This window comes from Rhinolophus ferrumequinum, chromosome 3 (assembly GCF_004115265.2).
Source record: "Rhinolophus ferrumequinum isolate MPI-CBG mRhiFer1 chromosome 3, mRhiFer1_v1.p, whole genome shotgun sequence".
Classification (NCBI taxonomy): domain Eukaryota; kingdom Metazoa; phylum Chordata; class Mammalia; order Chiroptera; family Rhinolophidae; genus Rhinolophus; species Rhinolophus ferrumequinum.
In genome coordinates, this window is record NC_046286.1 from 79,137,045 (window position 1) to 79,158,656 (window position 21,612).

General features: G+C 36.7%; 1 protein-coding gene across 1 annotated transcript in view; it reads left to right on the forward strand.

Moving 5' to 3' along the window:
• Positions 1-12,009, forward strand: part of ENPP1 (ectonucleotide pyrophosphatase/phosphodiesterase 1) — a 59,879-nt gene extending 47,870 nt beyond the window's left edge. Inside the window, exons 19-25 of the mRNA XM_033098873.1 lie at positions 411-462; positions 1,774-1,928; positions 3,649-3,778; positions 4,840-4,920; positions 5,763-5,895; positions 7,542-7,704; positions 10,732-12,009. Of these exons, the coding sequence (XP_032954764.1) occupies positions 411-462; positions 1,774-1,928; positions 3,649-3,778; positions 4,840-4,920; positions 5,763-5,895; positions 7,542-7,704; positions 10,732-10,902 (885 nt within the window). The 3' untranslated portion in view covers positions 10,903-12,009. The remainder of the gene's footprint in view (positions 1-410; positions 463-1,773; positions 1,929-3,648; positions 3,779-4,839; positions 4,921-5,762; positions 5,896-7,541; positions 7,705-10,731) is intronic.
• Positions 12,010-21,612: the final 9,603 nt, after the last annotated feature.

Sequence of the window (21,612 nt, forward strand, 5' to 3'; positions counted from 1 at the left end):
TACTCTGATCTTAATATATAGTTGTTGTAAAAGGATGAAAATATGTGACAAGTTTTGAACAAAGTTATAGATCTTTTCTGATAAGATCTATAAAGATAGGAAATTGGGTAGTAGTTGATTTTATGTGTTCTCTTTTGTTTTAGGCTTGTAGAAAGACTAAGAATAGAGATAAGAATTATCAAGTAGTCATTACATTCTTCCATTAGTAGTGCTGTGCTTATGCTAACAATTTTATCTTTTTGCAACTAGCGTCCCGATCCTTTTATCCTCTTCATCAAAAAAATGACTAGTACAGACGGTTTTAAATTTTGTCTTTGTTGTACAATGGAATAATTAAGCTGTAGAAGTTATTTATTGCAAAATTGAAACATGTCTATCATTCCTTAAAAGTAGTATTGTTAACTTTTTAGATTTTTCCAGTTGTGGATTTTCAGACACAGTTGAATCTGACCACTGCAGAAGGTAAAGCATGTTTACTCTTGAACTTGGAACGTGGAAACAGGCTTTTTCTCAACAATGTGAACCACGGAATATTGGTTTGAGGGCATTTTTGAGAATCACCAATAAAATAAAGGAGTTGTAGAGGATCACTTGATGAAACAGAGTTTTCTCTGCTTGGCAGTCTAGACAGTTACTCACAAAGAAAGGGGATATTTACCATGGGAACAGCATGTAGTATATTTAGTGGAAGCTGAATCACTTTATGAACATAGTAGAGTTGTTTTGAGATTTTGATTTTTATAAGTTTGTAATAAATCTTCCAGTTTTCATTTAAAACACCCATTAGATGTCTATGTCACTGGGTTCTTCGTTAATTACAAGAGGGTGTAAATTGATTTATTTATTTAAAGTTATTTCTTCATAAGTTTTGAAAAAAGAATTACAAATATGCAGACACTTGATGAAATTTGTCAGTCATGACGTGGATATGCAGCGTCACTTTGATACAGACCCCGATGCACATTGATAGAGCCTCTGGTAGATTAAGTGACTCGTCTTACAGTTTTTTTCCTGCTGGAATAAAAAGGTGAATTCTGCACTATTCCTGACTTGAATTTGTTTGTCTGTATACAATCTCTGTAAATGTTCAGATTAGAGAAATGTTTGATGACCCCAAGGTGGCAAAGTGCTGTGAAGAATGGCACTTTTGGAACTGAATAGATCTCGGTTTGAATATAAGCTTAGGAATGGTATATCCATGGACAAAGTATTTACTTCTTATAAGTTTCTGTTTTCTCATCTTTAAAATGGGCATATAACCATAATTCATAGGGCTATGTAAGAATTAAATCAGATGATGTCTACAAAGAACACGACACTTGGAAAAAGGGTAATAAATAACTAGTATTGTTTCATTCAGTTTAGCGTCATAATTTCGGTTCTGAACTTTTGCTTTCCAAATTACACGTATCATCCAGAAAATTTTCTTTTTGGAATACATCCTGAAGAATAAGTAGTTAAAATGATGTTAAAGAATTTTAGTAATATAATTTAAATCCTAATTGCTGAAATTCCTAGTGATTTCATGAAATGCGTGTCTCTTATGAGACTTTCAAATTACATTGCTCTTTCAGAATCTTTACAGGCCAAAAAATCCCTTTTGTTCTTTAATTGTTTATGGTTCTTTATAATTAATTTTTTTTTTTTACAGTTAAAATAATTTTCCAATAGGGTTCAGTAGAGGAAAGAATTAGATGAGTGTCTCATGTATGTTATCATAAAATGCGCTAAGCTCATTTAAATGGTGGTTCCATTTTCCCCTTACAACCCAAGAAAAGGTTATTAAGCGTGGTGCTCTACCCTATGGAAGACCCAGAGTTCTCCAGAAGAATAGCTCCGTCTGTCTTCTCTACCAGCACCAGTTTGTGAGTGGTTACAGTCATGACATCCAAATGCCCCTTTGGGCATCCTACACCGTGGACAGAAATGCAAGTATTTGTCACCCCTTTAGCTATGTGTGGTTATTTCAAATTATTAAGCAAAACATTGACACTATTGTTTCTCACTGTTAATCTTGGCTTTAAAATCAGTTTCCAAATTAGATCACTGAACTGGGAATCAGAAAAATGAGGCTCTGCCACTAGCTTGTGACTTTGAGACTCAGCATTTCTTTTTCTATGAAATGAGGGATGTGCAGTAAAGGCTTTTCTTTGCCTTTATTTTATTTTATTTTTTTGGTTTAAATATTTTATGTTTCTGATTTGTAATTTCATGAAATCAGTTTTACAGTCAGTCAGTTATTCATCTCTAAATACATCGCATGTGAGCACCAGGATTTCCCTCACCTGCCCAACTCTTATGGGATCCTCACTAATGGAGAAGCCCATTAAAGCTCAGTAACCTCAGTGCATGTACCATCTACAGAAAGACCTCTAACCAAACCACAGAGGAGCTGGGGGTGCTCTTCATGCCCAGACCACAGGCGTTAGGTCTTGAAAGGAGTGAGGGAAAAGATCCCAGAATAAGACCACCTTCCTCCTCACTATCTTCGCCCTGGGTGCTGTGGTGGAAGAGAAACGATGAAGGAGAAAGGCCTTGAAAGTGAGAATGAAGGGAGGAGATGAGATTTAGATCTTACATGGAATTGAAGTTTTTTGTTTTTTAATTTTTTCAATTACAGCTGACATTCAATATTAGATGAGTTTCAGGTATGCAGCATAGTGGTTAAACATTTATGTAACTTACGAAGGGATTCCCCAGATAACTCTAATACCCACCTGGTACCATACAAGAATTGAAGTTTTAAACTAGACTGAGCAGATTTTCAGAAACTGAAAATGTCTGGCAAGCTGTAAGATGCCCTTAAGGGATAGACAGGGGATTTGAGAGCCCATAGTTGAGTTGGATTTAAAAAATAAAACTATTGTTAATGTCGCTGAGATTGCAAAATAAAAAGATAGTGATATGTATATATATGTAGTATGTATGTGTGTGTATATATATATATATATATAATGTAAATCTGTGTTTAAAAATAGATACACTATAGACACACATTCACATATTTACATAAAATTTCTACCTTCAGCTTGATTTAAAAAAAAAGTTTTGAAGACTATATTCAAACGCAGTAAACATTTTTTTTCTTGACTTTGTAATATGTAGCATTCTACACAATGTTTTGTGGGTCCTATCCTATTCATTGTTGTTTAGTACTTCAATTATGGTGTTTTGATTATTTGAATTTTCAGTTTTCATACGTAATCAAAACTGCAAAACTTCAGAGTCATCACTACTGAGATTTTCATATTACATTGCTATTCGGTGGCATTTTTACACCCCTCCCTCCAACTTTTGGTTGTGTAGTTGAGTATGGAAGATAGTCTCAGATCTCTAAATTACAATTCCCCATATAAAAGTTAGAAATTGAATAAAAAATAAATTATAAATAAAATTAATACATCATGGTAGGAAAATATTTGCATGCATATGACAGATGATTAATATCCTTCATATTGTAAAGAGTTTTGCACTTTAGTTAGAAAAAAAGATGAATACACTAATAGAAAAATGGAAAAAGGGTGACAGACATGAGCAGACAGCTAGAGCTCCATAATTTTATGATGTAGTTCACCTTTAACTATTTACAAAGCAATCTTTTCTTCTATATACCTGATACCTAATGGTTCTTTTCATTTTGTTCTTCAGGACAGTTTCTCTACAGAAGACTTTTCCAACTGCCTTTACCAGGATCTTCGAATTTCTCTTAGTCCTGTCCATAAATGTTCATTTTATAAAAATAACGCTAAACTGAGCTATGGATTCCTATCCCCACCACGTAAGTTTCTTTCTCCTGTACCTTCCTTTTCCCTGTCCTCTTTCTCTCTTCCTTTTCCTTTTCTTTTTATGGGGCAATGTACGTCATTTTGTTTATTTATTGATGAAAATTGTGAATAAGAAATATAACTACTGAGGAAAATTTTAAAGCTAGGTCTGCAACTTGAGTTTTAGAAAACTTTTTACTTCTGTTTGAAGGGTAGTTGATTTAGTGCAGACATTACATAGGATATTCTTCACTTTCCTGCATTTCTTTTAAACTGGATTTGATAAAACTCAGTGAGATCAGATGGACGCATCAGGGTTCTTAGGAAGGAGATACCATTTTATTGTTTAAAAAGAAAAATGTAATTTGTCAAAGAATTAGGTAAAGGTAGAACCTAAGTGTGCTTGTTTTTTCACCAATACAGGCTTTTTTTTTTGAAGTTGAATGTTCTGTTTTTCAAAGTGACAAATTTGTTAATGAGAAAACATTTTGAGGCCACCCTAAATAAGGCAGAAATCAAAAGGCTCCAGGTGCTCAAATACCTTCAATATCCAGTCCAGTTGCTGGAGTAAGTGTCTAAAGTCAGAACTTGGCTATTGCGTTATAAAAATAGATGAGGTCCAAGCTGAAAATCCATACAAAGAAGCCTTGTACAGCATCTCCAGGCAGACATCATGTGATGTTTTGTCTGGGTTGTAGGTGTTGTTCTGAAGCCAGATATTCTCTTTTTTCTTTTCACTGTGAAAGAGTTTAAGGAAAGAATATTGTCAACATGATATACTTTAGTTGAAATAAGGCAAATAAGGTAAAGTTTGAATATGTTTAATGTGGGTCCTTCTTATTAAGGTTTTTGTTTCTTTGGTAAATTTATTTTGAAGAAAAAAAGATCTAAATATGTTATTTTGTTGAGGGACTTGACCAAACACATCGTATTTCCCTTTGAATCAGTACCTGGGAAAGTTTTATGGGTTTAGGATAATACTCAGCTCATTTTTTTAAAGTCCCCCAATAAGAAAGTATAGTTTCTAATGTTATTTGTGAAGAATGTCCTTTTTATTTATTTATTTTTTTTGTAGAACTAAACAAAGGTTCGAGTGAAATACATTCTGAAGCATTGCTTACTACTAATGTGGTGCCAATGTACCAGAGTTTTCAAGGTAAAAAATTTTAACCCTATATTTTATTTTAATGAATTTCTGTGTATTATAGGTATAATTTATATGTATAAGACTGATGCTCTTAACTTAAATGACAAAACATCAAATACATTCTTATAGGTTTGTTTGACTTTGAGAATTCCAGTATACAAAAAATTCTTCATGTATTAAAGTTACGATACATTCCCGTATCTATTACTCTGCTTTGTGTTTAAGTGTTTATAAACATTTTTGGTAGAAAAAGTATGTAATGTTCTTATCTAGCTAATATAGTCCACCAGCATTAACTTTTAGTCTGTTTCCCTATTTAACTGTTTGGAAGTTCCTGATAATTGTTTTTGATCTTAAAATGAATGGATTTTTATATTATTAATTATTGAAGCATTTGGCTCTTACAAGAATAAATATACATTTACACTTCAAGTGACATGGGATTTTTAAATATAGAGCATACAAGGAGATTTTTACTATAATTTACATCTAGAATACTTGTGACTATTTCACAGGAAATATTCAGATATTAACAATAAATCTGAATACCTGCCTTGTTTCTGATTTTTTTTTTTTTTTTAATGCTTAATGATGATATGTGACCAGAAGTTCATGATGATGCACAAGTTCAGGAATGACTGAAATAGAGTTGAATTCAACATTTGTCTATTAGTTCTTTCAAAGGCCAAAGCTGAACAATGAATTTTTGGCCTCACACTAAGATCAAAGCCAAACTTGACTTTATCTCTGATTATTACAAATGCTAATTCTGAATCATCTGTTGATTTATTTCACATGACAGCATGGCTTCTTGTTCTTTTGAAACTACACTGTCTTCCTTCTTGTTTCAGTTATATGGCGCTACTTTCATAGCACCCTCCTACAACAGTACGCTGAAGAAAGAAATGGCGTCAATGTTGTCAGCGGTCCTGTGTTTGACTCTGATTATGATGGACGTTATGATTCCGCGGAGATTCTGAAGCAGTAAGAACATATTTCATTTACTCTTAACAGCAGCTGTCAAGTGGGATCACCATTCAGATGAGTCATCAGAACCTTTTCTCTCTGACAGTATTCAGGTTTATGTATGTGACGTTTCAGAATACGCTGGAAGCCCTCTGCTATAACTGATTAGTTTGGATGTTTCACTCAGTGTTCATTAGAATACTTTTTAGGTGAAAGAAGTAGTGTTCCTCCACCACTCAGCTCAGATGAGCAATTTTTGAGGTCAGATTAAGTACTGAACTCTGCCATATGTTAAGAAGGTGACATCAGTGTTTAAAATCTCCATGTGTGGCTAAGATACTGTCTCAATTAACATCCTGCTAGTTAGAAGATAAAGAACCATATGGTGTAGCTAGAGGCATCTTGAGTTAAGGAATCAACAGGGTTATAAAGCTGAAGTGTCCAAGTGTAGGTCTTGGGTGAATGTCACAGCTTTTACCCAACTCTGGATGGAGGGAAATAATAGAGTGACCAGTGTAGGTCTTGGGTGAATGTCACAGCTTTTACCCAACTCTGGATGGAGGGAAATAATAGAGTGACCATCTTGAGAAAACCATCAGTGGAGCTGTTTTCATAAAGGAGAAAGGAGAACATTTTAGAAACTGGTTGATCTTTATTAAAATAGTAATTATAATTACAAGAGTTTTTTGAAGCAGTTTTGCTATTAAGGCTTCACCAAAAGGGGACCAAAAGCTACTCTGAGGTTCAGTCCCTTTCTGAGACCTTCTGTCCCAAACTGACTTAGGGATTATGGTTTACACACATGTATGTATGTGGCCATGTTAGTTTGTAAAATCACAATTTCTTTTTACTATATTCCTTGAGGCATAAGGGCCCTATATAACTGCTTCGTAAGTCACAGCAGTAGAGTAGGTAAAGAAAAGAACTCCATACCTTTCCTATTTGCAGCTTCAATTGGAGCTCTCTGTTTTAATCTGTTTTCTATATTATGGTACCACATAAACTTATATTTGAAAACAATGATCCTACAACCTTAAATTTTGAAAGATGCTGAATAAACAAGCAAACAAACCTAGCTTTAAGACCAAAGGAAATAGGAGAATTAAGATGAGGCAGAGGTGTTACTTGGGACATCTTTAAAAATATGCTGCAATTAAAAGAATAATAATAAGGTTATTGGGATAGGAAAGAAAATCTAGTTAAAGCAAAGAAGCCACAGCAACATGGCTTCTCTGAAGGGGATGGAATAAAAAGAAAATCCCAAACCAGTTCTTTCTCTGTCCATTTTTTGTCCACAACTGCATAGAGTTTAAAAGACTAATAATAATGCTTTAGAATCTTGGTTGTAGGTATTCAAAAATGATCTTTTTTTCATTAATGCCTCAATTCCAGTGTGTTACGGTAGAATGTTTAAAACTTCCAAAGTTCATTAAATATGTATAGAAAATAAAAGTTATTTGGGTTGTGTTTATCTCACTGTATTCTAATTCTTATTTTCTCTCAATCTGGCAGAATATGTTGAGGTATTATGATTACTAACTTCTTATAATACAATTAATCATTTGAATTTTATTTTTAGGTGTATTAAACATGCTTTGCTGAAGTATTCGTTAAAAAGAATATAGTTATTTCTTTCTTAAAGTGAATATTGCCATATTTTACAGAAACAGCAGACCCATCCGTAATCAAGAAATTCTGATTCCAACTCACTTCTTCATTGTACTAACAAGTTGTAAAAACACATCACAGACTTCCTCACAGTGTGAAAACTTAGATACCTTAGCTTTCATTTTGCCTCACAGGACTGATAATAGTGAGAGCTGTGTGGTAAGTAGCCTTTGTTAACTTACCTTAAACATTGAAAATATAAATACAAATATATTTGTGTTTGTGTCTTACATCTAACATTACTATGGAAGAAAACATAACTTGAATATGCATATACTTTGAAATTGTAGGATGGCCTTAAATTGATGATCCTCTAAGATGACATATCTTTGAAGAAGACCACTCCTGTCTGTTAAAAATACTAAAAATCAGGTCAAAATGTAAAAACCTGGTAACCGTGTATGATTTAGCCACTAAATTCTAGGTTTATTTGAAGTGTGAATTTACTCTTGTTTCAAAACTGGATTTGTAATTCCAAAAGTATCAGTACTTTATAAACTAGTCTTTAAGTTGCGATTAGACAACATTTCAAATTAATTTTCTATATATCACTTTATTATAAAAATCATATGTTTGTCCCTAATTATCTTTTCTTATTCAATTATCATTCCAGTGTTTGGAAATAATTGTTTTATATTATTTGCTCAAAATTTTAAATAGCTAAACTCTAGTCTTTGAATATCAAGACTGCATTACAATTTTAGCAATTTTTAAGTTTTTCCTTACGGTAAGCAAATGTTTTTCTTTCAGAGTACTTCCTTAGTTGTTGTTTTTTTCCCTTTTTTTTTCTTTTTGTGTCCTCCTAAGTTACACAATGTAAGTCTAGACCTAAGTTGGCAAGTAGATTTGGCTTTCCTACCAGCCTCCATGGGTAGGTGGCGAACACCTGGAGTCCTATAGTCAAAAGGGACTTGAGGCCCAATCTGAGCTTGGCAGGAGGGAGTGCTATGGTCACTCACCTGTTTATCCCTTGGTTCATTCTTTTATCCCTTATTTGATCCAGCCATTCATCCCTTTAATAAATTTTTGTTGCCAAGTACTGTAGGTACTGAGGACATCAGTGAACAAAACAGACAGTGGTCTCTCTGGTGGTTCCAGGAGTGCAGTACAGTGACCCATTGGCCATCCCTGATCTAGTAGTCTTCCTGTGTATCATTCATGAAAATTAATGAGGATATGTCTTTCTTTACTTGTTTCTCTGATCAACTTACAGAATTAATTGACCAGTCTTCATAGAACATATTTCTCATTAAGCTATTTTTTACTTATGCTTCAGAATTATGTACAGAACAAAGAAATTTTAATTATTTGGTGCCTGTTGAGCTTCTAACTCTGCTAACTAGTCAGTAGTGGGGCGGCTTTGGACACATACCAAATATTTCCTTCTTTGTTGCTTTATTTCCTTTGAGAGATTAAATTTTCATTAAAGCTATCATGTAGTGTTCTGCAGCAAATAACAGAGAACCCAGATAATTGTCACAGAAAGTCCAAACATAGACAGTCTCAGGACACCACATTGGTCAGTAGCACCATTAGAGACCCAGACCTGTCTTTCTGTGCCACTGTCCTTATCACGTGGCCCATGTGGGCTAAAGATGGCTTCTCTAAATATTATGTCTGGGCCTTGCCCCCCCAAAAGAAGGCAGCAACACGCTTATGCTTATACCTCATTGACCAAAATCATATTAAATGCCATGAGTTTAGTGTTGAGTTCTTTTTTCCATCTCTAACATTCCAAAAGCTATTGCATAGATATCCTAAATACAAACATTTTATCAAATTTTACAATGACAGTATACCTAGAAGACACTAAATATTGGACTCCAACCAGGAAGAGGATTATTTGAAAGTATATCACACATACTTAGTGATTCCTTCTGTTTCATGTCTGAAGTAGTAACTAATATTGGTTAGTTACCAATATTAATATTGGTAATATTGGTTAATATTGGTTAATATTAGCTGGATATTAGTTACCAATATTAATATTGGTAATATTGGTTAATATTGGTTAATATTAGCTGGATATTAGTTACCAATATTAATATTGGTAATATTGGTTAATATTGGTTAATATTAGCTGGATATTGGCCTGAGAAAACATGCTTTGCATGTATTTTTTTTTTTTTTTGTCTATTTTTGTAAATGTTGAAACAGATGACAAATACCTTCTGGCCAAGTAGTCTACTGAGCCAGGGCCATTCCCGTGAGAGCCAGGATGAGGACAGCTGCAGAGAAGGAGACAGTGGGGCAGCAGTATTGAGTAGTATTAAGTAGATGATAAGAGGCTAATGGGAAAATGGAAATTATTGGTCTGTTCCCCTTTTATGTCAAGTGTGTATTTATCATTTTTAACTAAAAATGTTCCAAGGGTACAAGAACCTTGATTGAAGGATGTCTTTCAAGGACAATCATAGCCCACCAACCAGTCGGTGTTTTCTTCATCTAACCTTCTCCAGTAGCTTTTTTCAGAAAAATGTACGCTAACACATGGATATATGATTTCCATCTCTATTACCTGTGTCAGCTACCACCTCTGCTTCCGTGTGCCAGAGTATATGCCTTTAATTCTTCTCTAATTTCATATCAGCTAAGACTTCACTACCTTACCAAAAATGAAATTGTTTTATCACTTCTCCCAAATCCTTTCTTCATTGCAATTATGTATATAATTGATTCTCAAAAGAACTAGTGTTTGTCTAGTGCCTTTGCACACATCGTTACATTGGATCCTCAAAACAAAACCTTGTAAGGAGGGTTCAGATAAGGGATTCAGGAATCAGATGGGAAATAGCTTGCCTCAGTTTACTTGGTAGGACCAGGACTTGAAGCCAAGTTTCTTTATGCTAATTCCCATATGCTTTCTACCATGCCATGTTGCTTCTGTTTTCCAACATTTTTTAACCCTACACAACTGAAGTTTCTGCACGAATGCAATAAACGAGCATCGGTTCCAGGTACACTTTCCTTTCCCCAAATTTGATACATTTTATTAAGCAAACATATACGATATATATTAGATAGTGAGTTACAAGAGCAAGGATTATGCCTAACAAATCTTATGATATCTGCCACTTAAGAGCCAAAGTGCCACAGCTGATTAAAATAGGGGAGATGGAGAGCTTGTAGGGTAAGTGAACTGACTGTCCTCCAGTGACGATTTTTCTTTATTTCCCACCCTAATAGCACGGGAAGCATGAATCCTCATGGGTTGAAGAGTTGTTGAAGTTACACAGAGCTCGGATCACAGATGTTGAACACATCACTGGACTCAGCTTCTATCAAGAAAGAAAAGAGCCAATTTCAGACATTTTAAAGTTAAAAACACATTTGCCAACCTTTAACCAAGAAGACTGATATTTTTTTATTCCAAAAGCACACCATATATCTTTTTGAAAGAAACTTCTATTTTATACAGTCCTCTATTCACACTATTGCATTGTTTGGAAACTGTCGACCAGAGTTAGAACTGGGAATCCTCTGTGATACGACCATCTCAGGGAAACTGGTGGCCTCAGCATAGCAGCAGAAATGTGTTCCTATTGAGTCTCGCACAAGTTTGAACATGTAAGAGTTGTTCAAATTTGGGAATAAAAACAGACCAAACCTAAAACTGCTCTTCTACTTCTCTTAAGGACAGAAGTAGCCTGTGAACATTGTCTGGACACCAGATATTTGAATTTTATTATCATTGGTAAACTTTTATGGAGCTGACAAACACCAGACTAATGAATAGGATTGGAATAATCCATGTTATGTTAGTAGCCTCACAAGATTTTTAAAGTGATTCTTGAATCTTTTAAAAGTGATTTTGGAATTTCATTTATTTTAGTTTTAATCAAAAAAAAAAATCAATGGAAACAAATATTTCTGAGGTCCTCAAAAGCCAAAATATGTAATCCTGTGTTATGTGTTTTATTGTGATGGCTTCTTCAGAGTTAATGACTCTAACAAGTTAAACTTTGAGGGAATATCTGTGAATTGAGTATATCGACCTGTTATAAAATTTTACTCTACATTTGTACCGAAAAACAAAAATACTCCCATCCTGCTCCCTGGTAATTAACATAGGTTGAAAACAGCTCTAAAAGTGGTTCTTTTAGACTGTTAAAATGTCTTATCTTGGTGAAATTTCAGAGAACTTGCCAGTACACGCAAGGTGGCATTTTTCACTGAGAGGGTAGGAATGTTTCCCTCTGTGCACAAACATGACCCCACTTGCAGGAGAGCTGTATTGTCCCGACTGCTCATTTGGAAGCTCCATAGATTTGAAGACAACATGTTACCATCACTTCAGATCTTCTTGGTGGTCATGATAAATGAACTTGATTTCTCCACTGCATAGACTATATTCTTTTGTGCCTACCTGTGAACCTTCAAAAGCTCCGTTCATTTCTAGGCTACTTGGGTCTAATTTAGGTATTCTATTAGTACACCAAATATTTGTATTTGTCTTTCATATGATAGTCATTCTTCAACTGCCTCGGGGCCACAAGGGCTTTTAGATAATACAATTTGCACCCAAAAATTATTTAATAATTTAGAAAGTTTCATTGCTTTTCTGTTTTAGTCCCACAGGTCTCTGAAACGCTGTACGTTATTTTTTATTTAAAATTTTTTTCTTTTTTCTCTGTTGTTCAAATTGAATAATTTCTATTGTTCTGTCTTCAAGTTCACTGATTCTCTGTGTAATCCATTCTGCTGTTGAGCCTATCTATTGAATTTTTTTTTTTATTTCAGTTTTTTTTTTTTTATTTCTAAAATTTCCATTTGGTTCTTCTTTATATCTTTTCATTCTTTGCTGAGATTTTTTTTTATCTCTCTCTCTGCTGAGACTTTCTGTTTTCTCATTTGTTTCAAGAATGTTCATAATTGCTCAATGAAGCATTTTTATGATGGCTGCTATAAAATCCTTGTCAGATAATCCTGACGTGTGTGTCATCTTTATGTTGGCATCTATTGTCTTTTTTCATTCAAAAAGATCGTCCTGATTTTTGGTGTGATGAATGATTTTAAATTGAAACATGGATATTTCAGGTATTACGTTACAGTTAAACCATCTGTTTTTAGCAGAGTTTCTCTGAACATCACCCCAGCAGGGGAGGTGAGGGCTCTGCCTTGTTACTTACAGGTATGTTAGAGTTCAGGTTCCCTACTCAGCCTCCATTGGCACTTGGGGTAAGAGAGGGCCCTTGTTACTGGACATGGTGGGAATTCAGCTCTGGGAAGTAGCCTCCATGGATGCCTCCCTGGCTGGGATGTGCAGGACGCCCAATTACTACCCTGACATAGTCTCCACGGACACTGGACAGGGGTGGCAAGGAAAGCTTTATTATCACCAAGTAGAGGTGAAATTACCAGTTCCCTACTCAGCCTTCTCTAGCATCACCCTGCAGGGCACTTGGGGCGCCTGTTCACAGCCTGGAAAGGGTGGAAGTCTAGGCTCCATACTCTGTCTCTACTGATATAGATGGGATCGTGGTCTTTTCTGTAGTGTTTGGCTGGAGTGCAGCAGTTATTGTTTTCTCTTTTGCTAGGCTGTTCCTCTTCTGTTCCTTTGGCTAGAGGCCTTTCTTGAGGCTTCTTTTTGTCTATACTCGGTGTTTCCAGGTTGCTGACTTCTTTAGCTCCAAGTCTGGGATATATGAGCTACCAAGAAAACTTGGGAATGCATGACATTGTTGTTCCTTGGGTCCCAAGGTCCCTAGCCTGTGTATCTTCGCTACCTTTCAGAATTTTCCTGTGTTTGTTTTATATGTAATAACTAAGCTTTTTATCTGCACTTAGCAGAAGTGTCTCATTGGTTTTTATGTATTATTCAAAACACATGCAGACTCGATTGCCTCTACATAAAACATGTTAATAAATCTTAATTAAATGGGTAGATGCCTCTTCCCTTTACCAGACACTAGGAATACAAAGAAAAACAAGTTATAATCATTGTGGACCTGAAGAGAGAAAGGAGGCAGCAGAAGTGCAAATGATCCTGAAAAGATGGTAAATGTTGCCAGGGAGCCATGGGTGCGGTGCCAGGGAGTACAAAGGATGCACTAGGTGCTGCTTGGCAGTATCAGCAGTGGCTTCCCAGAGGTAGTGACACTGGAGATGGGACTTGAAGGATGAACTGAAAGCTCTTCAGACGAATAGGTGAGGAAAGGGTATTCTAGCCTCTCTGAAATGGACACATTTTTGGCATTTTCTCATTTACTACTACTTCTGATATTTTCTACAAGTGTCACTGTGACCAGCTTATAATATTCAACTATTTCATTTTTCTTGCTTTGTTATAGTAATCTCCCATTCTTAAAGGAAATGGCAGACTATCAATTCTACGCTGACTCGTTAAAGGAAATGGCGTCCATATTTCTTCCTACTTAGCTTTTTTCCTCCAGTTGGTGTTACACAGTATTCCTTTCTTTTGTTCTTGTCTTTAAAGAGATATTTCCTTTCACTATTCATCAGTTTTAAACATGTGACTAGTCACCACTTCCCCAATTTGAATGGCAAATTCCTATGACCATATATGAAAACTTTCTCCTTTCTTCAATAAAGGGTATTTTTTGCTTCTCAGATGCTAAGCACGACTTTCATTTATCTCTTACAGTCATGCCTCTGGTCAGTATTTCTTAAATGAGGTAAGTACCAGGGATAGAGCGGAACCACCTACTCCTGCAGCAGAGGCTCTTACTTCCCTTGATATTTTTCTGTCATTAGCAACAATAACTGTCCTGCCCTGCTCTGTAGGTACATGCTAATAGAAACTGGCATTTGAACTTTGAAACTAAACTATGATGACTATATTTCATGCTGAAGCCTATCACAGGAATTTTCATAAGCATTAAGTCAAATTCTATTATGGGTACAGTCCAAGGAGACTCTCCCTGATTTGGGGCCAGTCTAAATATTGTAAGGTGGAAAAAAAAAAAAGTCTTCTACAAAATATAAGTGTCTCTAAGCTTAAAAATGTGGATTTACAAATAAAAGTTGTATATTCAGAAGCTTGGTTACTTTCCTGGGTGGTGTGTGTTTGGAGGGTGGGGGCAGATGATGGGTGGTGGTGTTTCTCCAGGGACTGATACTGAGTGCAAGGATCCTGGACAATTAACCACAGCTGTGTTGTTGGAATGAGAGGATCCAAAGTTCATTTCAGGTTAACTGAGTAAACATCCATTTCTGATCTGTGACCTATATTCTTGTTTCTGGTATTTTAATTACATTTCATCATACTTCCAGGTAAAAACAAACAACAGGCATATATAAATACCCTTCCAGTACTTAGATGGTCTGAAACCAGAGGGAACGTCTCCAACTTGTAACTTCCATAGATTTTTTTTTAAACATGAAATTTTTGCATTTATCCTCTACATTATATATAAATAGTGACTGGAGAAAAAATCAAAATGATGTCTAGAAATCATATCCATACCAAGAAACAGACGCATAAAATATGTGTTAGCATACTAGAAATGAAAGAATCTGTAGAATAGGTAGTATATCTATGGGATGCCAACCGGAAGTGACAACATGAAAGAAGCCCCTTTCATCCCACCAGGTACAGTTTTAAATTTAACTTCATACTTGCACATACATCCTCAATTCAGGGGACACTTTGAGGATTTTAATGAAAGTAACACATTTGAAATTTATATCCAATTTCATTATATATCAGAAATTCAGAACTTAGACTAGACTTCAGCTTTCACAGAACAGTTGTAAAAAGCAATTTAATAAATATCCAGGAAATGAGATTTCTATAACGTCTCTTAGTAATTCTGCCCCATGATGCCCAGGTATTTTTCACTATCAGAAACGTTTTATGCCTACACTTGGATGGTGGTGTGCTGAGCATAATATAAAGGAAATGATACTGGCCTTGGAACTGAAAATTTGTAAGTTAATAAAAACTTGAGAGGATTTTAGATAAATGAGATCAAAATTTTCTCAGTCCAGTGAATGGATCTCATTGCTCAAATTTTCACAATTTAAAAAATTTCAGTTAACACAATTTTGAATTCTCTATCATAAAATGTTCTATACCTTGACACAATTTCACTGTCTTTGTTTTGAAGAGTCACTCACTTATATTAAGCTCCAAACAAACAGGGTGGTAAATGTGTGGGTCATTTGTGAACTTGTTTCTTTTTGAAATATCACCATAGTTTAATTTTTTGAGGAACCTCCACACTGCCTTCCATAACAGCTGCACCAGTCTGCACTCCCACCAACAATGTATGAGGGTTCCTTTTTCTCCACAGCCTCTCCAACCCTTGTTACTGTTTGTCTTGTTGATAGCCATCCTAACTGGGGTGAGTTGGTATCTCATTGTGGTTTTTATTTGCATTTCTCTGATGGTTAGTGATGTTGAGCATTTTTTCATACGTCTATTTGCCATTTGTATGTCCTCTTTGGAGAAATGTCTCTTCAGGTCCTCTGCCCATTTTTCAATTGGGTTGTTTGTTTTTTTGTTGTTGAGTTTCATGATTTCCTTGTATATTTTGGATATTAGACCCTTATCGGAGGCACTGTTGGCAAAAATCTCCCATTCAGTTGGTTGCCTCTTTATTTTGTCCATGGTTTCTTTTGCTGTGCAGAAGCTTTTAAGTTTGATATAGTCCCATACATTTATTTTAGCTTTTACTTCCCTTGCCTTTGGAGTCAAATTCATAAAATGCTCTTTGAACCCAAGGTCCATAAGTTTAGTACCTATGTTTTCTTCAATGCAGTTTATTGTGTCTGGTCTTATGCTTAAGTCTTTGATCCATTACCATATGACCCAGCAATCCCTCTCCTGGGTATCTACCAAGAAAATCGGAAGACATTTATCCATAAAGACACGTGTGCTTCAATGTTCATTGCAGCTTTATTTATGGTGGCCAAGACATGGAAACAACCAAAATGTCCTTCGATAGATGAATGGATAAAGAAGTTGTGGTATATATACACAATGGAATATACTATTTGGCGGTAAGAAAAGATGAAATAGGACCATTTGTGACAACATGAATGGATCTTGAGAATATGATGCTAAGTGAAATAAGTCAGACAGAAAAAGCAGAGAACCATATGATTTCACTGATAATGTGGTATATAAACCAAAAACAACAAAAGAACAAGACAAACAAATGAGAAACAAAAACTCATAGACACAGACAATAATTTAGTGGTTACCAGAGGGTAGAGAGGGACGGGGTGGTAGATGAGGGTAAAGGGATCAAATACATGGTGATGGAAGGAGAAATGACTCTGCGTGGTGAACACACAATGGGATTTATAGTGATGTATTACAGAATTGTACACCTAAACCCTATGTAACTTTACTAACAATTGTCACCCCAATAAACTTTAATTAAAAATATATATATTACCATAGTTTAACTCAACAGCACACTTCAGGACATTGCAACTAGATGAGATTCAATTAGATCAATATTGACAATAGGTTTCAAAGCTGTGTTTTCTCTATTTCAAGGAATTAGGCATTGGGGATAAGTTGCAGAGCAGGACAAATGAGATACCTGCCCCTTGGTCCTTATCAATATTTCACCTTTAGTTCAAGGCCCAGCCCAAGTCCCCTGTTCTTACATGTCACTCCTATTCCATACTCCTGAGGTATTGGTTATGTGACTTAACGTTTTCTTCTAGGTGGATAAGTGGAATTAACCAATTCCTCCCTCCCTCCCTACCTCCCTCCTTCCCTCCCTTCCTCCCTCCCTTCCTTCCTTCTTTGCTTCCTTCCTTCCTTCCCTCCTTCCTTAATGCCCTCCTCCTCTTTTATCCTGTAGTATATATTTGCTGAGTTTAATGCCATTTCTTTTTATCTTATTTATGGTTGACATTCTTTAAGCTTTTTCTGAAAAATTTCAAGAATACACAAGAATCAGAGTATAATGGAGGTCCATGAATCCATTTCCAGTTTCCCTGATTACAATTCTAACAGTCTTATTTAATCTATCACTCATTTAAAGTTATTCTTTTACATTCAATATTATTTTATATTAATTTCAGGTGTACAGCATAATGGTTAGACATTTATATAATTTAAGAAGTGATCCCCCTGACTAGCCTAGTACCCACCTAGCACTGTACATAATTATTACCACATTATTGACTGTATTCCCTTTGCTTTACTTTACATCCCCATGACTATTTTGTAATGACCAATTTGTACTTTTTAATCCCTGCACCTTTTTGACTCTGCCTCCACCCCTCCCATCTATCACCCCAACAAATGTAGTACACATCTAACACCATACATAGTTATTACAATAGTATTGACTACATTTCTTATGCTATAACCTACACCCCGATAACTACTTTGTAACAACCAATTTGTACTTCTCAATTCCTTCCCCTTCTTTCACCCACACCCCAAAACCCCTCCCATCTAGCAACTATCAAAACGTTTTCTGTATCTATGAGTTTGTTTCTGTTTTGTTTGTTAATTTTGTTCTTAAATTCCACATATAAGTGAAATCAATTATCTGCATCTGTCTTTTTCTGTCTGACATACTCCACTCAGCACAACACACTCCAGGTCCATCCATGCCACCACAGATGGTAAGAACCCATTTCCTTCCTGGTCCAAGGAATATTCCATTATAAATATATATATACTACCTCCATTTTATCCATTCTTCTATTGATGGACACCTAGACTGCCTCCACATGTTGGCCATTGTAAATAATGCTGCAATGAACATATGAATGTATACATCCCCTCAAAGTAGCTTGGGATTCTTCAGATAAATACCCTGAAGTGAGATTACTGGGTCATTATTTGTCTCTTGTTATGGTCTTTGTTTTAAAGTCTATTTTGTTTAAGTATAAGTATAGCTAACCAAGCTTTGAAAGTAATTACTGATAGGTATGTAGCTATTGCCATTTTATTATTCATATATATATATATATATATATATATATATATATTTTTTTTTTTTTCTGTCTTAAAAAAGTCCGTCTAACATTCCTTGTAATACTGATTTTGTGATGATGAAATCCTGTAGCTTTTTCTTGTCTGGGGAGTTCTTAATCTGTCCTTCAATTTTTAATGATAGCTTTGCAGGGTAGAGTAGTCTTGATTGTAGGTCCTTGCTTTTCATCACTTTGAATATTTCCTGCCCATCTCTTCTGGCCTGCAAAGGTTCTGTTGAGGAATCAGCTGACAATCTTATGGGAGCTCCCTTGTAGGTGACTAACTACTTTTGTTTTGCTGCTTTTAGGATTCTCTCTTTGTCTTTAACCTTTGGCATTTTAATTATGACGTGTCTTGGTGTAGGCCTCCTTGGGTTCATCTTGTTTGGGACTCTGCACTTCTATTTCCTTCACCAGGTTAGGAAAATTATCAGTCATTATTTCTTTAAATACATTCTCAATCCTTGCTTTCTCTCTTCTTCTGGTATCCCTACGGTGCAAAAGTTGTTATGATTGATGTTGTCCCAGCGGTCTCTTAAACTATCCTCATTTTTTGGATTCTTTTTTTTCTTTTTACTGTTCTGATTGTATGTTTTCTGCTACCTTGTCTTCCAAATCACTGATTCAAACCTCTGTTTCATCTAGTCTGCTGCTAATTCCTTCTACTGCATTCTTCATTTTAGTTACTGTATTCTTCACTTCTGACTGGTTCTTTTTTATGGTTTCTATATCCTTTTTTATGCTTGCTATCTCTTTGTTGAAGTTCTCACTAAGTTCCTTGAGCATCCTTATAACCATTGTTTTGAACTCTGTATCTGGTAGGTTGCTTTCCTCCATTTTGTTTAGTTCTTTTTATGGAGTTTTCTCCTGCTTTTTCATTTGGGATGTATTTCTTTGTATCCTCATGGTGGCTGCCTCTTTGTGTTTGCTTCTATGTATTAGGTAGATCTGCTATGCCTCCCAGTCTTGGCCAGATGGCCTTATGTAGTAAGTGTCCTGTGGGGCCCAATGGCACAGTCTGCCTGGTCACTTGAGCCGGGAGCTCCAGGAGTGTCCTTTGTGTGGGTTGTGTGTGCTCCCCTGTTATACTTGATCCTTGATTGCTGTTGGCATGTCAGTGGGTGGGTTTGACCCTCAGGCTGACTGGCTGTGGGGTTTGGCCATGTCTACAGCTTATGGGCTGCAATTTGGGAAAATTACCCTACAGAGTAGTATTCACCTTAGCAGGCTCTGGTGCTTGTTGTGACTGCCCTTCGTGTGTGCTATTTGTGGGACTAATTTGGTGATGCTTTGCTGTGGTCTGAAGCCAACCTCCAAGTACGTTGGTTCTGGGGCCTCTTGGGGTGGGCTCTGGTGCAGATGCAGGTCAGCCACTGCCTGTGACTGACCAGGGGCTACCTGGTGGGAGCTGCCAAGTGATCCACAGTTGTTCGCTGCCTGTGCTAACCCTGGAGGAGAGTTGGAAAGGCCACACTGTGAACTGAAGACATTGCCACCAGTACTAGGCCTGAGATAACTCCACAAAAAGCCAGGAAACCCAGAGGCCTGCTGCCACCTGCTGGCTCACTTAAGATTCAGCCAATGATAAAGCCTTGTGCATACACAAGTTAAGTGAGGCAGGGTCTCAGGGAGTCACTAGAGTTGTGCTCAGCAGGTTATTGTAGACTCTGGTTTGGTGCCAGTGCTGTGCCTGGAGCAACTCAGAAAAAGTTTCAGAGCACACTGAAGCCAGTTGCTGCCTGTCTGGAGCCCATGGACTCTGACAGTTTTCTTAGAAAGAGTGCAATGGGAAAGGGGCTGCTCGCAGGTAGAGAAAGTGCATCCAGCTGTGTGTGAGTTAGGTGGGGCAGGGGTCCCAGCTGAGTCAATAGGGCGGAGCAGAGGAGCTTGCCAGGCCAATCAGATTCAGATTTGGCCTACGGGGGTGGGCTCAACATAGGAAAGATAGTGCCTGCCTGCCAGCTGCAGGGATAAAGACCCCTCACTGAGAAAATGCCAACTGTTCTCCAGTCCTCCCCCTGAAGCCCCTGCCATCCCCTTCCTCCCCCCCCTCCAGAGTTCTCCAAGGCCACTTGAGTCACCATCCCTCTGCTGAAGCCGAAGGTGAGTGCCTGAGAGTGCGTGAGTCTGTGTTCGGGCCATGTAAGAGGATATCTGGGTTTCCTGCAGCCTTCTGTCCCACCTGAACAGTTGGAATCCCTACTGTTTTTCACAGCCAGATGTTGTGGGGCTTCTCTTCCCGGCACCAGTACTTCAGGCCGGGGAGCCTGGTGTGAGGGGTTGGGGTGCCTCGCTCCTTCCGGGGGAACTTCCACAGCCAAGGTATCTCTCCTGATTCTCAATTGCCATAGGAAGTTTTGAACTCATTCTTCATCCTGCCCTGTCCTACCAGTTTCAATGTGGTTTCTTCTTTATATTTTCAGTTATACTGAACTTCTGTTTGGCTAGACTTTAGATGGTTCTCCAGGTTGATTGTTCTATAATTTAGCTATAATTTTAATGTATTCATGGAAGGATGCAGGCATAGTGTTTATCTACTCCACCATCTTACATTTCTCCTCAGTTGACATTCTATTTTACTCTGAGATGTGGTGTGACCATCTTTTAGCATTGTCTGAGAATCATTTGTTTTTTCCTTTAAACTACAGTGTCAAGGAAGAATATTTTGTGTCCTATGCACTTTTTTGAAACTCCTATGCACTTTCTTGAAACAAGGGTAGATAAGGATGGGAAAAAAGATTGACAAAGGTTGTCTTAGACCTTCTATGACATTTGGGATCTTTCCCTCTTTAGAGATTGTGTTATAAAAGATTCACTTCATCTGAGTGTAAACAACTCCTATGTTGGATACTCTAGGACTTTGGCTCATTTCCTGAATTTATTTCGTACCCAGGAGATTCTACATCTCTGTCAACCTTATTTTCTCTTTCCCTGTTTTGCTATTTGTTCCCCGCAATGTAGTTCCCACTATGTTTCCCATTTCACCACTATGGTTGATCGCTTGCTTTTTCCATCCTGCATGCCTCTTTGCAATGTGACTTTGCTATTTGATCCCTCAAATGTGGGCTAACTTGTGACTCACTTTAACCAGGTTGAATGTGGCAGGAGTGACTGATGAGGTTGCCTTGCACCTTACGCTTTCAGCTCTGTAAACAC